The 15,480-nt window shown below is 39.8% G+C and overlaps 1 protein-coding gene across 1 annotated transcript in view; it reads right to left on the bottom strand.

Moving 5' to 3' along the window:
* Window positions 1-15,480, bottom strand: part of LOC113119138 (receptor-type tyrosine-protein phosphatase U-like) — a 217,742-nt gene that overhangs the window by 32,064 nt on the left and 170,198 nt on the right. Inside the window, exons 19-21 of the mRNA XM_026288370.1 lie at window positions 3,900-3,972; window positions 3,525-3,601; window positions 2,452-2,469 (exon numbers count right to left, since the gene is read on the bottom strand). Coding sequence (XP_026144155.1) covers window positions 2,452-2,469; window positions 3,525-3,601; window positions 3,900-3,972 — 168 coding nt within the window. The remainder of the gene's footprint in view (window positions 1-2,451; window positions 2,470-3,524; window positions 3,602-3,899; window positions 3,973-15,480) is intronic.

Here is a 15,480-nt window from a genome sequence, read left to right as displayed (position 1 = left end):
CCCGGGGAGCATCTGGGGGTTCAGTGCCTTGCTCAAGGGCACTTCAGCCATGACAGTTTGGGCTCTGCATCAGAAGCCTGATCTCAGAAGATCTTAATATATTCACCTACTGTTCCCAAAACCAGTGTTCAGTGAGGTTTGTGGTAGAATTCATAACATGCTAATCCTTGACAAGTGCTTGCAGTGTCTTGTTGTAGTCAGAAATCAATAAATTACTTTTGTGTGAAGAGCAGGGTGGCTTTATACAGTAACCATAATGAACCTCTATCTGCTTGTGAAAAATGTATCTGTTCATTCACCCACGCTGCACCTCAGTCCCTGCATGTGGGGTTTGGATAGAAAGCTTTGCTTTTAGTCTCAAAGGTTATGCGGTTGATTGTACAGTAGTCAATGTTCTTTTATAAAGTGCCTATAAATGAAATATTTGTGCGTGCCTGGATGGCATGTAAGGGTAGAAATCGGTAGAAATGTTGGATTACTTATTGTACTTTGATGGGCACTGCTTCAGGTTATTTACATGTGATATTGACAAGGAAACCAGAGGAATATGAAAATGTGTCACATCTCAAGACAAGGACTAATTTGTTGTTAGTAAGTGGTGCACTATATATATTGTCCCAAACTGGCATTGTGCAAACTGGCATGTATGCGATATACTATATGTAGTACTGTACACCTGGATTTCTTACATTGACATAGAACATGATGATAGTGTCAAATACCCTCTGTTATGATATTGTGCTTTAAAATACACAATGAAGCCTGCACACACTAGTTAGCATTTTACCTGCACACTCAAAATACACTGATGCGACAGCGTACTGAACTAGAGACACAGTCAGACTGGAACAATAATATGGAGCAAAGCAGACAATTTAACAAAGATTCATCTGTTCTACCCAGAGAAACCCGCAAAATAAAAGGCAGCAAAAAGACAAGGACAGAAGAACACAGGAGAGAACACAAAATTCTTTCAGGAGAAAGAAAATGTAAAGAAAAGATGTAGTAGAGAAATGTCAAGACATCCTATCTCTTTTCTGTCTACAGCCTTGGGATATAAAACTTAATATTTCAACATTCATTCCCTTGATTTTCCCTTTCCCTTAGTTTTCAAAGAAAATCACAAAGAAACTGAATCTTTCAGAAGTGAATCTGATTAAGCAGTTTTGAAGATAAGCTAAAAATATTTTCATCGGTTTTTCATATCATTGAGACACATTTTTTTTTAAATTAATTTATCTTTATTTTTTTTATGAAAAATGCTATTCGTAGATGTTAAACCACACTGTTCCTTGATGAACATACATTTAGAAAGCGGCATAATGGTATTAAACGTATCCAGGTTACACATGTACTTGTGGTTCCTCGAGGGAACGTTGAAATGCTTTGTGAACGCCTTCAGTGTGACCATGCTCTGAATCACATGTGTAATCAGTCCAATGGGTGGGCAGGACGTCATGGACGGGGCGATGTAGTGACCAGGAAGCTTAAAATCACGAGAATGCTTGCAACTGCACACATACAATTGAGCTTCTACTGGTCATGCTCCCCAAAGGGAGGACTGAAGGCCCGGGGTACGACAGCCAGAAATCATACCGGAGCCTCAGCATCAGCACAACATGTCTACCCACAGACTGGCCACCGAGGGGGATACCACGTAAACATTTAGTGTGGAGTTGGCAGTCTCCACACCAAGAAGTACAGTTTCCTCATAGAGCGAGTTCTGTATTGGAGGATGGACTCAACAGCCTCGGTTGAGAGACTGGAAGTTAAGAGTTGTACCGCCTCAGAGGACACACCCATAACATCCACACCGGATTCACCGCACATGCTTTGAAGCTTCCTGGTCTCTCCCATCCATTGGACTGATTACACATGTGATTCAGAGCATGCTCAGAGTGAAGGTGTTCCCAAAGATGTAGAGGAACTCTATGGTATACAATCACAATGCAAAACATGAAGTGGATATATACATGCTGTATCTGCTACAGATCCTATACAGTATATCCCATAACCATGTGTATGTGTATGCTATGCTTTAAGCCAGGTTTTAAGACCTTTAAGTTTATTTTGCGCTCTTTACTTATTTGTCCAAGATGAGGTTTAAATCTAGATTTCAGAAGCCATGAGCCATGATTTTAAAGACCCCCATGAAATCAAAAGTGTTAATTTCTAATAGTTGTAATATCATATAATTAGAGTATATGTGTAACGTAATGGCTATTGATATGTCCCGATGCACCTTTTTGTTTCAATCAAAAAAAATAAAATAAGATTATTAGGATGTGTGTTACAGGAAGTGATGCCCTGAGATAAAACAAAGCTACTATAACCTCAAATAACAGAAAAGGCTTTGGGAAATGAAATGTCTGAAAGCATAGCCATGATAGCAGGGATAAATGAGCGGTGGACAGATGATGACAGAAGACGAAGGGAAAGACAAGTACTTACTTCCCTGTTTATCCGAATCTAAGAGATCCCAGACACAGAGAAAGAGGGATGGGTGAAAAGAGAGAGAAAGAGAAACAGAGAGAAACAGGATAATTAAGATGATTAGAGGAAAGTGGAAAGAAATAAAGACGTCCGAAGTCAAATTCTCCGTCTTGACCACCTGCAGTGAGGAAATCACTTCAAACTGACTGCAAATTACAGTTTAGGGTTGCCATGCATTGTCCGAGAAAAATCCTCAAAAAGTCTATTGTTAAGCTCTTTAGTGTTTAAATAGAGTTCAGTGAGCGACAGTCAAATCTGAAAACTATTCCACGCTTATACATTTGTAGAAGCATAAGGGTGACATTATTTCACCAGTTAAGTAGTCTTCCACCAAATTATGTGTAAAGGACCCACATAAAAGATGTCTACTATGCAGTCAAATGCAATTCCACATTCAATTTTGTCTGTCATTTAACGTAGCTCTTCACACTTTCACAGGTTTTGATTGCTCAATTCCACTGGATTACCTTCCCACCAAAATACGGCAAAACTGGATTTACTCAGATTCCAGCACAGACAGTTAATGTGTGCTTCTTATGTGGGACAGGGACGTCTGAGTTACGTATGGCAACCCTGGAGACGTCATGTCGGATGACCGGCGAGACCCCGAAAAGATTAAAGGGAGCGTAAGTTTGAAAGCCTTTATCTATCAAATGGTTAGGATTAAGAACAAAGTGTTCAGAATCTGGCTGACAGGAAAGTGTCGCACGTCTAAGATTCGTGCTAACAAATCCTTCTGAGAAAAGAAAAGACACGTCTGCACTCAAATCAGACGTTTGACAGGATGCTCGGCAGGACAATGCAGTCAAAAGGGAGCGTAACGAATAGGCCAAATGCTTAAATAAAAAAAAAAGCGTCAAAACAAAAAAGTGACAGCAAAGTTGTCAGTGGACAGCTCTCTCAGTGAGAAAAGGCATAACCATATAAGCCATATAAACGTGTTAATATGCACACCTTCACTGAAAGCTAGACAGAGAGAAACACCTCTTACTTGAAGGAAACATGTCCAGAGTTTAAAGAGGAAAACTTACATCAATGTAGTTTGCATTGACATAGTCAGAGTTAGGATCGGCCAGGAGAGAATGCATTTTCACTCGATGACGGTCTTCTGTTAGGATTAAAAACGGAGAACAGTGCTAGTCAGTGATGATGATAATAATAACATTAGGATGAATAATTAAATAATACAAAATATTGAATAAAGCTCCATTCCAAATCCTTCACAGACTGTGATAGCTGTGGTCTGTTTTTAAATCATTTGAGTTAAACTGACTGTTGTACCCAGTAATTGTGTATAACAACAGTACACATAGATGCACATATTAGAGTAAGAGTGTTACATTAGAGTATTATCTGGGCAATGTGCTGTAACTAGTGCATAATCATTATTTTTGAATAATACTTACGACCCAGAAGGGTGTCATGTCGGCCCTTGGTCTTGTCCTTCTTTTCATTTATGTCCCAGCCATCAAAAAAGCTCTGCGGGTACACAAGCAGAAATATTAAAAAAAAAATTGTATGTTCTGGACATAAAACTATAAATACTTACAATTAAGAAGGAATTAGAACATAAAGTAAAGATGCATTACATTTATTGAAAGTTAAATCAAATATTTATATTTCAAATAAATGTAGTTTTTCTTAACTTTCTCCTGAATTGATCCTAAAAATATATATACTGTATACATATAAAGTATGGGTAATACTCAGAAATGTTTCTTGAGCAGCAAATCAGCATATTAGAATGATTTATAAAGGATCATGTGACACTGAAGACTTGACTAATGATGCTGAAAATTCACATGTTAAATTATATGTCAACAGAAAACCGTAATTTTAAATTGTAATAATATTTTTAATTATTGTTATTATTTTATTTTTTTTCCAGATTAAGTTTTGTTATCGTCATTCATTAGGAGCTATTATTGCCACATTTACTACTATACTTTCAAACATTATAGCAATGGTTTTCCATCATGATAATAAAATGATCATTTAACTATATCCTGCACAGCACTCAGAATCACTCTCTGTACAGGGGAAAAATGCCTCATGCAAACTGTGATCAGAACTAAATGTGTGCTTATATTTGTGGCATTACTACATTAGCATAATGCATTTAGTGAAGCTGGTAAAATAACAGACAACCCATGCAAACAAATGAAGCTATCAGTGTGCAAATCCTTCTTAATGAATCCCTCCCATGCTTTTTCTGTATCATTTGGGGTCTTGCCCAGCAAACATTTAAGATGTGAAACAAAAATTGCAGTTTTGCATCCTAGTCACCTTTGCAGGCACTCTTTACTTATTTTGAATGAGATAATAACACATTTAGTTTTCTTTCATGAAAAAAAAGCATTGTAATTGCTCTCAGTCAAACTCCAGAAAAACATGTAGCTGATAGTTTTGTGTGTATGCATGCTCTGAACCCTGCCTGTGCACTCCAGCTGTCTAAGTGCTTCCTAATGCCACATCGTTTTTGAGCTAATGTGTGACAGCTGTTCGACACACATTCCCCCCGGAAGCAGGTGAAGTGTAGCACCTGGCAATTACATCTAAATGACTGTAATTTAAAAAAGACCCCCCAAAATAAGTGCAAGTCACGTTTCCCCACTCATCCATTAAGTCCCCTCGCATTGTATCAAGTCAAACACAGTTAACCGAGCAGATGCATTACCAGGATGCTGACGTTAAATTCCTGTTGGGCACTTTTTTTTTCAGGAGTGTGAGAGTTTTAACAAGTAAAAAAATGTAAAAAATAAAAATAATTTCATTAAGTGAATAATGTTAATATATGAAATTAACTTTTTTCCCATCTTTATAATATACTGACTAACACCAACACAGGTGGCACAGAGCAATGTTGGGTTCACAAAATGTAAGGTGAGTCATGCAATCAGATAACTTTTTTTCAAGTAACCAGTAAAGTAATGCAAGTTTAGTAAAGTAATGATTTTTTTATTTTTTTATTTTTTTTTATTTAACAACAAATCTAAATAATTTTTCATCAAAATAACTAAGTAATATAATTCGTTTTATTGAGTCATGCAATATTGTACTTTACTACGTTTAAAAGTAACTGTTCCCAACACTGGTAATCAAAACTTAAATAGCTTTTTCAAAAATGTAAACAATTGCTCGAAATATAAAATATAGAAGGTGCACAGCGCCATACAAACAAATACAAAACACTTTCATTGTAGCACACATGCCACTAAAATAATGCAATAAACAATTAACAACATGCACTAAAATGTAGCATAAAACCCTAATGTGTTATTGGGTGGGGGGTGGGGGGGGGATCAGAAGATTTCAAACTGTTTCGTACTGTACAGATTAAAAATGATTAGTTGACATGACAATTAAGATTTAATACAACAAATTAAATCCATATATCTTAATAAACTGAATGCACAAAAAAAGATAATTTTATATTTATCATCAGTAAACCCAAAGAGTGAGGATATCCAAATTCATGATTTACGCTGTTTATAAAAATGTGATCTATTATCTTAATCACTAATTTTAGTTTTCTCCCCCTAACAAGTCGCAGATGCACAAGGAAAGAAGCCATTTCGTCAGTCACTTCAGTTTCTGATCATTCTTTTGTATGTGTACACATTACAGAATGTAAATGACTATAAAATCTATCTATTTCAATCTTATTTCTCAGGGAGACACAGCTATAACTGAGGTCCTGCAACAGGGATACAAACTGTGGTTAACACTACTTTTCCCTACTATATACGCTTAACAACTGTGTATCATTGTGTATCAGTACTGTATCATTTTTGGAAATTTAAAAAAGAAATATAATATATAGTGAATATCCGTAGATTTACATTTCCAGTATTCCCTACTTTTCATTTCAAATTAGATTTTTTTAAAATAATGGTTTATTTTCTTTCTTTCCTTCTTTCTTTCTTTTTTCTTATCGGTTTTGTACATATGGTTGTATCTAATGTTGTTAAATAAATGTTTATTGCATTATTTCAGTTTCATGGGTGTTAACATGATGGTGTTTAGTGTTTAGTAGATTTCAGTACTTCAGTAGGTTGGTATAGTGACATTATAGCAGTTAATGAAATTACGGTATTAAAAAGTAAAATTTAAGTTACATCCTTTAAATCCAAAATGTTGCTACCATATTTTTTATGGTAAAAATCTGGCAATCACAGCTGCCAAATCTTTTTTTGTCTGTTTTTAATCAACACAGTGCAGTGTTAATAAAGCTTTGCCATTGTCTGTTTGCATTGCACACTATTTAGGGAAGACTTTGAAACAATCAGTGACCAAGGTACAAGGCAGTGATTGCTGTATCAGAGCACTAGATAATGCACTGTAGCTGTTTCTTTGAACAATTATTAGCAGGGCCAAACAATGACAGAAGACGCGATTATACTTTCAGTGCTACATCTGTAGAACTGTACTATATCTGAAACATTCATGCATTGATGTGCTTTCTGACAGACTGAATGTTTTCATCTGAGGGTGTTTGAGATGAGACTCAGACCACACTGACTAGGGAATCTTTGATTGCCTGGGAGGAAAATGCTGAGGTGTGTTTCCTCAAATCAATTATCATTTCAACAGCCTTAGTGCTGCTGATGTCAAGATTGACAATTTCCCTTTTTAAATAGACCAATGACAAAAGTAATATCTGCAAACTTCTGCAGTTTTAATTAAGAAATCATTAGAAGTGCAGTCTAGGGAGACCATACACATCTTTGCGGTGCATTTGCGCTAATGGTTTGGCATTTGGAAAGAGCAGAACATACTTCTGATTTGTCATTTGAGTTTGGTCATTAATAGATGTAGGGTGATCATAATTATAAAACCCTGAGCTAAAGTTCATAAACTATTCTGTGTGTGTCTTAGATCCAGATGTTTTAGATGATTATCCAGAGCAGTGGGTCACCAGACTTGGTCCTGGAGGGCCAGTGTCCTGCAGACTCTAGATCCAGCTTGCCTCAACACATTTGTCTTGAAGTTTCAAGAATACCTTTTAAGAGCTTGATTAGCTTTTCCAGGTGTGTTTGGCTTATGGTTGGAGCTAAACTCTGCAGGACACCAGCCCTCCAAGACCAAGTCTGGTGATCAACTGCTCTGGATCATTCTGTGAAAATGAAATTGCCTTACATTTTCTCCTAAAACATCTGGATCTAAGACACGCACAGAATAGTTTATGAACTTTAGCTTTGAGTCTGGTGAACCCTCATCCAGAAGATCCAAATGATATGAAATCAGCAGATGGTACTGATTACAGATACTGACTAAAGAACAAAACATTCAAATAAGTGTAACAGCACTGTAATCTATCTATCTATCTATCTATCTATCTATCTATCTATCTATCTATCTATCTATCTATCTATCTATCTATCTATCTATCTATCTATCTGTCTATCTGTCTGTCTGTCTGTCTGTCTGTCTGTCTATCTATCTATCTATCTATCTATCTATCTATCTATCTATCTATCTATCTATCTTCGCTTCGAGGATCAACTTTGTCTGACAGTTCCTTGGTGGCGCTTGAAATGTAGAGTAGAAAAAGCTTTTTCAGTGGAGCTCCTAGACTATGGAATGAGCTTCCTTTGTCCTTAAAAAATGTCCTAGTCTAGGGTTATTTCATAGGATGTTAAAAACCTATTTATTTTCTTTGGCTTTTAATAAAGTGTTGTAGATTGGGTCACATGTATTTTTTTTCTTACTTTTCTATTTTCATATACAGCAATTTGGTGCCCACTGTGGTTTTTCAATGTGCATTAGAAATAAAGTTCAGTTCAGTTGAGTTATTTATTTATTTTAAAAGAGACAATACCAGAATATTTCAGACTGAATATTTAGTACTGTAGAAACTGAGAGAGAAGAGTTGAAATGACTACGAAGATTGAAGCCAAACAAGTAGACCTAAATTAAGTTATATGGTATGTATTTGAGTTGCATGCTACTCATCTATATTAATAAACTGAATGCACAAAAAATTACTCTGTTACTAAACGAACCTCTGTTCCCTAAGATATTGGAATGAGTACTGGGAAAAAAATAAATAAAAAATTCTCCTGAACTTTTGAAGCTTTTTCCATTCACGCAGTGAAACTGCACTGCCAGTGGTTCATGCAGTGTATTAAAAAATGAATCAATGGCTAGGCAGTGGAGCTGCATGAGCTTATGGTGATGAAGCCCACCGAGTCAACCAAAGCCAGCCAGAATTGGCGGGGCGTCTGGCTATATAAGCGGGCATATATTGGAACAGTATGATCACGTCACTAATGTAGTGGAACGACTAAAGGTATCAAACTTTTATAAACTTTCAATGCCCATAGAGAAGTTAACAACAACCCAAGGCTTAGATGTGCTGAGCTTCCTGAGGTCACACCCAGCCTGGTTAATCGTTCCAGTGTATTCCTGTAACCTCAACACCCAGGGATCGAGAGCTAACAGGTGTATAAATACCAGAGTTTGAGTGTGATATGGCCAAGGGTTCTCTGGCAGATCTGTTTACGCAGCGCATACCTATCTAAGCGAAAAAAACCTTGTGGATGTGGACGGCAAGGCCCAGCCGGCCACCTCACAAATATCCACAATGGACACACCGCTGGACCATTCCCAGGATGAGGTAATGCCTCTAGTTGTGTGGGCCTGTACTCCAGTTGGACACTGAAGGCCCAAAGAAGAGTACGCTAGCGAGATGAAATCTACTATCCATCTAGAGAGTCTTTGCCTCATGACTGGAAGCCCTTTAGTGCAGTTACTGAAGTTGATAAATAGTTGTTCTGACCACCTATAAGGGGCTGAACATTCATATAGAATCTCAGAGCTCTGATGGGGCAGAGCACAGATAACTCTCTTCAGAGGGAGGAAGTTTAGACAGCGTAATGACCTGTGTTCTGAATGGAGTGGAGAACCCCTAAGGTACATAATTGTCCCTTTTTTCAGCATGTCCTTCATGTCATTAGGCCAGAATTCCAGGCAGGCAGGGAAGCATGGCAGTCTTCAGTGATAGCGACCGAATGTTGACAGACTGAAGTGGCTCGAAAATGGAGCTCTTCAGGGCCCTCAGCACAGTAAGCAGATCCCATGAAGGGATGGTAAGGGGGACAAGGCAGAGGCTGCTATAGCTGCCACATAGACTTTGAGCATGGATGGGGAGCATACCTTATCCAGCAGAAATGTCAACACCTCTGTCAAATCAGAAGTATGAGGATCTTTTCTGAAGTTTAGACACTAAGCAGAGAAAAAAAAAGACCACCTCAAGGCATAGAGGCATCTCATAGATGGGGCGATAGCCTCCAAAATTGTGTTTAAAACTCTCTCTGGGAGGCTGGAACACTCCCATCGAGCGGTCAGAGGTGCGGGGCCAATATGTTGGGCAGAAGGTGCCATATTGTCCCGTTCGCTTGAGAGAGGAGATTCTATCTCAGTGGAACAGGCAAGAAGGCCACTATCAACAGCTGAGTTAACTCTGATAGCCACAGCTGGCTCATCCAAAAAGGGGCCACCAAGAGAACTTTGTGTTTCTGTTCCCTTACTTGCCTGATTACTTGTGGGATCATGGTGATGGGGTAAAAGCATAAAGAAGGAGGTTGGGCCAATCGTGGGCCAAAGCATCTTAGGTCTTTGAGAAATAAATTGGGCAGTGAGAGTTGTCTTCTGAGGTGAAGAGGTCCACCACGGCATTGCCGAAGATCTCCTAGATCTTAACCATATGCAGATGGAGCGTCCAATCCACTGAGGGGACAGGCTCGACATACTGCTAGTATTTCCAGGCAGTTGATGTGGCCAGTCTTCAGTCTTCAGCCAGTGGCCGAAAGTCGGTATGCCCTCACACAACACCCCCCAAATAGAGTTTAAGGCATCTGTTGTGACAACTGTTCTTCTGCAAACCATTCCCAAAGCCAGGCTTGACTCACCCTGATGTGCAGGCGTCCATGATGCCATGCATGGGATACAACCCATGGTTTCAATCAGCGCCGAAGGGGGTGCATATGAAGCAGTCCCAAATGTTGCACTGGCAATGCTGCCACCTTAAGTCTGAGCATTATCTGAAATGCTTTGAGAGGGTGAGTGGTACCAATCTTGAAGGAGGTTGCCAAACTTCGTATGGCCAGAACCTATTCCAGCGCGATTACAGCTCTCATTCAGGTTGAACTGAAAAAAAAAAAAAAAGATAATTTCTTGGCTGGGGCACAACGTCTCTTGCCAAAATTGACCCTGAGTCCCAGGAACTCCAGGTGGCTGAGGAGGAGGGTCCAGTGTGATATTAATTCTGTCTCTGACTGGGCAATAAGGAACCAGTCGTTGAGGTGGTTGAGAATGCGGATCTCTATCTGTCTCAGAGGGGAGAGAGCCACTTCCATGTACTTCGTAAAAGTGCGGGGAGCCAGAAAGTATACATCCAGGGAAAAGGACCAGTCTCTTGAGCGAATTTGCACAAGGATCTGTTTCAGTGTAATCATCCTGTACAACCTTTTTATGAGGGCATGAATCAGGTGTCTGAGATAGAGGATGGGACGAAGGCCAACATCTTTTTTTTTTTTTTTGGAGACGAAGGAAGGTGGCTGTGAAAGCCTGACTCGCTCTGAGCTAGGTGAACCATTTTTACAACTCATATCGCCTGCATGGATTCACTGTTTCTATGTGTATTTATACTTTGATTTGAAAGAAATCAAGCCTCAATTTTTTTCATAGAAATGTTTTCTACATTTAGGTCATTGTTTTATTTTTATTTTTTTCATTCCAGTTGTCTTTAATGTTGCTGAAGATACTTTTCAGCTCCTAATGCCTTTTAACAGTTCAGTTCACTTAAAAAGCTGAACACATCCAGTGCTTTTGACCTCAATGGCACTAAAATAACTTGTAGAAAGTAGCAGAGGGTTGTTTCTGATGGGCACTTTATTTCTGGCAATGGTCTTGGGTGTGGCTCAGTTGTCCAAAAAGTGTCATTGAGGTGAATGTAAATGCTTGCTTTCTCTGAGTATTGCAGACCACTTTGATCCAAAATCCCATATCACACTGGGTTTTCCCAAATGGCACAGGGGCTCTGTACTTGCAGTCTAGTGTCTGAGAAGCAGGGTGGGACAACATAGGGTGTCCCCTTTGAAAAGGACTGATGTCTGTAGGCAGCATTTGAGCCAAAGCTGTATTGGATATGAAATGAGTTCTGATTGGCTGTGATTGACAATTTACTCAGCATTTGCTTTCAATGAGAACAGACAAAAAACTTGATGCTGTACACTTTGTATCTGGTTAGGGCACAGTTTTCTATTTCTGTAGTTCAGCCTCCATTTCAATTACCATCTCTCTTCTCTCTCTCTCTCGTTCATCGGTCTTGTTGTCATTGAAGATCACCCCAGGCTCAGCTGCTACACAGCGTGACATTCTCATCAAAGACTACCATTCTTTCATTCTTCCTCAACCAAATCACATAATCAATATTTCTGTCTCCACCTTAAAACATTTATCTTGCTCTCGCTCATCTCTTGAAGATACTGATTCCTTGAACTCTAAAGCGACCTAGCAAGAAAGATTTTGAACATTTTGGAATAGTAGACTGTCAAACAAAATATGCCTCATGGAATTTCACCATCATGTTGCTCTATGAATTGACATGTATTTATACATTTCTAAACTCACCAAGAGTGCTTTCACACTAGAACCTTTACATGCAGGGGTTTGTTTGATGTCAGTTTTCTGTTTGTTTGGATGATGTGAATTTTAATGTGAACTAACTGGAGGACTTTCTGAACACATGGGTGCACCTGCAAACCGAACACCAGGTCATCTTAAATGGTAGTACATTTCATGTAAATTCCAGTATGGTCCATGTTGATACAAACACAATCATCCTAAATTGCGTGAACTGTTACTGATGACTTACGTATGTGTAACAGTTATGGACTTTTGTGGTCGTTTTCATTCGTTCCCTCATGTTCCATTGACCTGGTTTCTGTCTCCCCTTGATTGTGTCATGTTGTTCAGGTGTGTCAAATCGTTGTTGTAAATTATCCTAATTTACGTTCCCTATATTAGTTCATGTCTATTGCATTGTCTAGTTTGTCCAATATTGTCAATGTGTATGTGTTTTCCTGACTTTTTCTCTGTTGATTACCCCTTTGTGGATTATTAAAGACTTTGTATTATTATCTTCATCTTCGACCTCGTTCATTCCCTCATGCTGCAGACCATGACAGAATACCGCACGTAAAAGTTAAAGTAGCTGCACCCCTCCTCTCCATTTTGTTTCTGTTTTTCTCAGTCTTAATTTTTTTGTTATGGATTATTTAAAGGATCTCCTTCCCCTCCTGAAACACAGATCACCAACCACTCCAGCAACCCAGACTGCAGCCTCTGCACGTTCTTCCTGGCGAGCCTCAATGAGGAGTGTAGAGCGTGCCTGTCTAGAGGTGGACCTCGGACTCATTCGCAGCCTTTGTGGAATTGGTACTGGTTAGCAACAAATCACTGTTAACCACAGGCTTCACAGAGGAGCAGCTCACCAGTACCACTCCAGACCCAGAGCCTAGGCCACCATCTCCCCGCTGCAAGTAGCCAAAGCATGAGCCCACTGCTGACAGAGAGCCAGAGCCCTTCTGTCTGCTTGGAACTTAATATCTGTCTGGATTTCCGACCCACCCTCCCTGTCTTGTCGACACCATGTCACCTGTCAGCTCCTCTGCTCACCCTCAGCCCAACATCCGTGTGCTGGATTCGCAGGGGGTCTGCCACTCTCCATCGGCGTCGTGGATGGAGGATCCATTGTCTCTGCCTCCAGCCATTGAATTCTGGACTCTGCCATGACCCTTTAAATCAGTGGCTCCACCATGGCTCCTAGCACCCTCCTCGCCACCATGGCCAGTCATTCCACCAGCTTCGCCGGGCTCCCTCATCCCACCGGTTCCCCTTTGTTCTGTCAACAACCATCCACCGCCCTGGGACTCTGGCTCTGACTCATCCCTCCATCTGTGGCTCTGTCAGGCTCCTCTTTCCTTCCGGTTCCACCTCAGTCCTCTGTCGTTCCGGCTCCACCATGGCCTTCCAGATCCCTGCTTCGGTCGCTATAGCCATCTGGTCTGCCTTGGCCCTCCAGATCCTTTGTGTAGCCCTGGCTCATCGACTCTCCGTCTCTGCTCCGGGCTCCTCCTTCATCTGCTCCGCTGCCGTCGCCCCCCGTAGCTGTCAGCCCTTCCTCCTCCATGGCTCCACCCTCCGTCAGCTCCAACATGGGTCACTATTATGGCTGTGGCCTGGGTCTCACCTGGCTTTTCCTCTTGCTCCTGTTCCCCCATGTCATCTCTCTGGCTCTTCCCTCCATTATCACCTCCCTGGACTCTGTTTGTCGTCCTCCTCTGGGAATTCCATCCTCCATTGGAAACCTCCACCTGTCTGGTCTGCCTTCCAGCCCTTCGCCTTCCTCTGTCACCATCCAACATTCACTCCTAAGCCATCCTCCATCTCTCTTTGTGTCTCTACGGTGCAAGGATGTGCCTTCCAAAAGGGGGATGAACTGTAACAGTTATCGACTTTTGTGGTTGTTTTCATTTGTTCCCTCATGTACCATTGACCTAGTTTCTGTCTCCCTTTGATTGTGTCATGTGTTTCAGGTGTGTCAGATTGTTATCATCAATTAACCTCATTAATGTTCCCTATATTTGTTCCTGTCTATCGTGCTCTAGTTTGTCTGGTGTCATCAATGTGTAAGTGTGTTCCTGCCTTTATCTGTGTGGATTACCGCTTTGTGGATTATTAAAGACTTTGTATTATCATCTTCAACTCCATCCTCATTCATTCCCTTGTGCACCAGACCATGACCCTAGGATTCTGAGCTTCATCAGTTATTTTTTAAGTAGTTTAAGTTTAGTAGGATGAGAATGTCAACTAATAACCTTATTCTAAAGTGTTACCGTACTTAAGGTATGGTTAGGTTTAGGATTAGGGTGTGGTTTAGGGTTACCTGCATGTAATTATGCATAATAATAGTAGGTGAATGTAACATGTAGCAAGAACACCTTCACTCGTTACCATCCAGTATGTGCTTTAATATGCACACTAGAGCAGTGTGGGTGATGGGAATGGGCTGTGAGTTGGCTATTATGCAGTGTAGTTTGTAGCAGTGTGGATGTTGACCATCAGACAACTCACCGGGCCACCTATGATGTTACTATAAGCCTGTACCATGTATGAAGAGGTTTTCAGCAGAAACATATGAGATGGCCACAGCAACCACAGCCACAGTCCTTTTCCAGTGAAAGAATGAAGAGACAAAATCTGAAGCATGGCTTCTAGAGGAGAGATTCATGTGCCCCGTGGGCTCAGATTAATGACTCAAAAATAATATCTGTATTCTATTGAGAAAGTGTGGTGAGGGCAAAGAAGAACTGGAGGTATTATTAATACATAAGTGGAATATTTTGAATGAGAAATTTATTTTTGTGAAGGGCTGATATAAAAAAAGAACTTTGAAAGATTTGGCAGCACTTCACTCACATTTGACAAGTAAGGTTCTAGAACAATCTGTTATTATAAAACACACTTTTTAGCTTGGAGCTTCTTACTGAATATATTGGAGAATATACATGCTGTTTAAACATTTCTGAATGAAGTCCTGTCTGCTCACCAAAGCTGCACTTTTTTACTCAAAAAAGATAAAAATTGTATTCTAATTAAATATATATTAAAATCTATCTATCATATTTCTGTCTATCTGTCCATTATCTCTGTCCTATATCCATCTATTTATCGTAAAAAATAGATGGATATAGGACAGAGATAATGGACAGAAAATGTAAATTGCAAGGTCCCGGAACAAAACAGCAATTTCCAGGCTTGAAAAAGTTTAGAAAAAGTTGTAGGATTTTATTTTACAAATTTCTGTATAATAGAGTTATATTTAATCAGTTCCTAAATTTTGGTGGGGGACTGTGTGTAGTTATATCTCATTGCTTTAATAATTCCTGCAGCTTTCAAGTTTATAATGAGGGAAATTCC

The sequence above is a fragment of the Carassius auratus genome, chromosome 19, assembly GCF_003368295.1.
Source record: "Carassius auratus strain Wakin chromosome 19, ASM336829v1, whole genome shotgun sequence".
Lineage (NCBI taxonomy): Eukaryota > Metazoa > Chordata > Actinopteri > Cypriniformes > Cyprinidae > Carassius > Carassius auratus.
The sequence above is the reverse complement of the archived record's forward strand: the minus strand, read 5'-3'. Positions and strand labels throughout refer to the sequence as shown.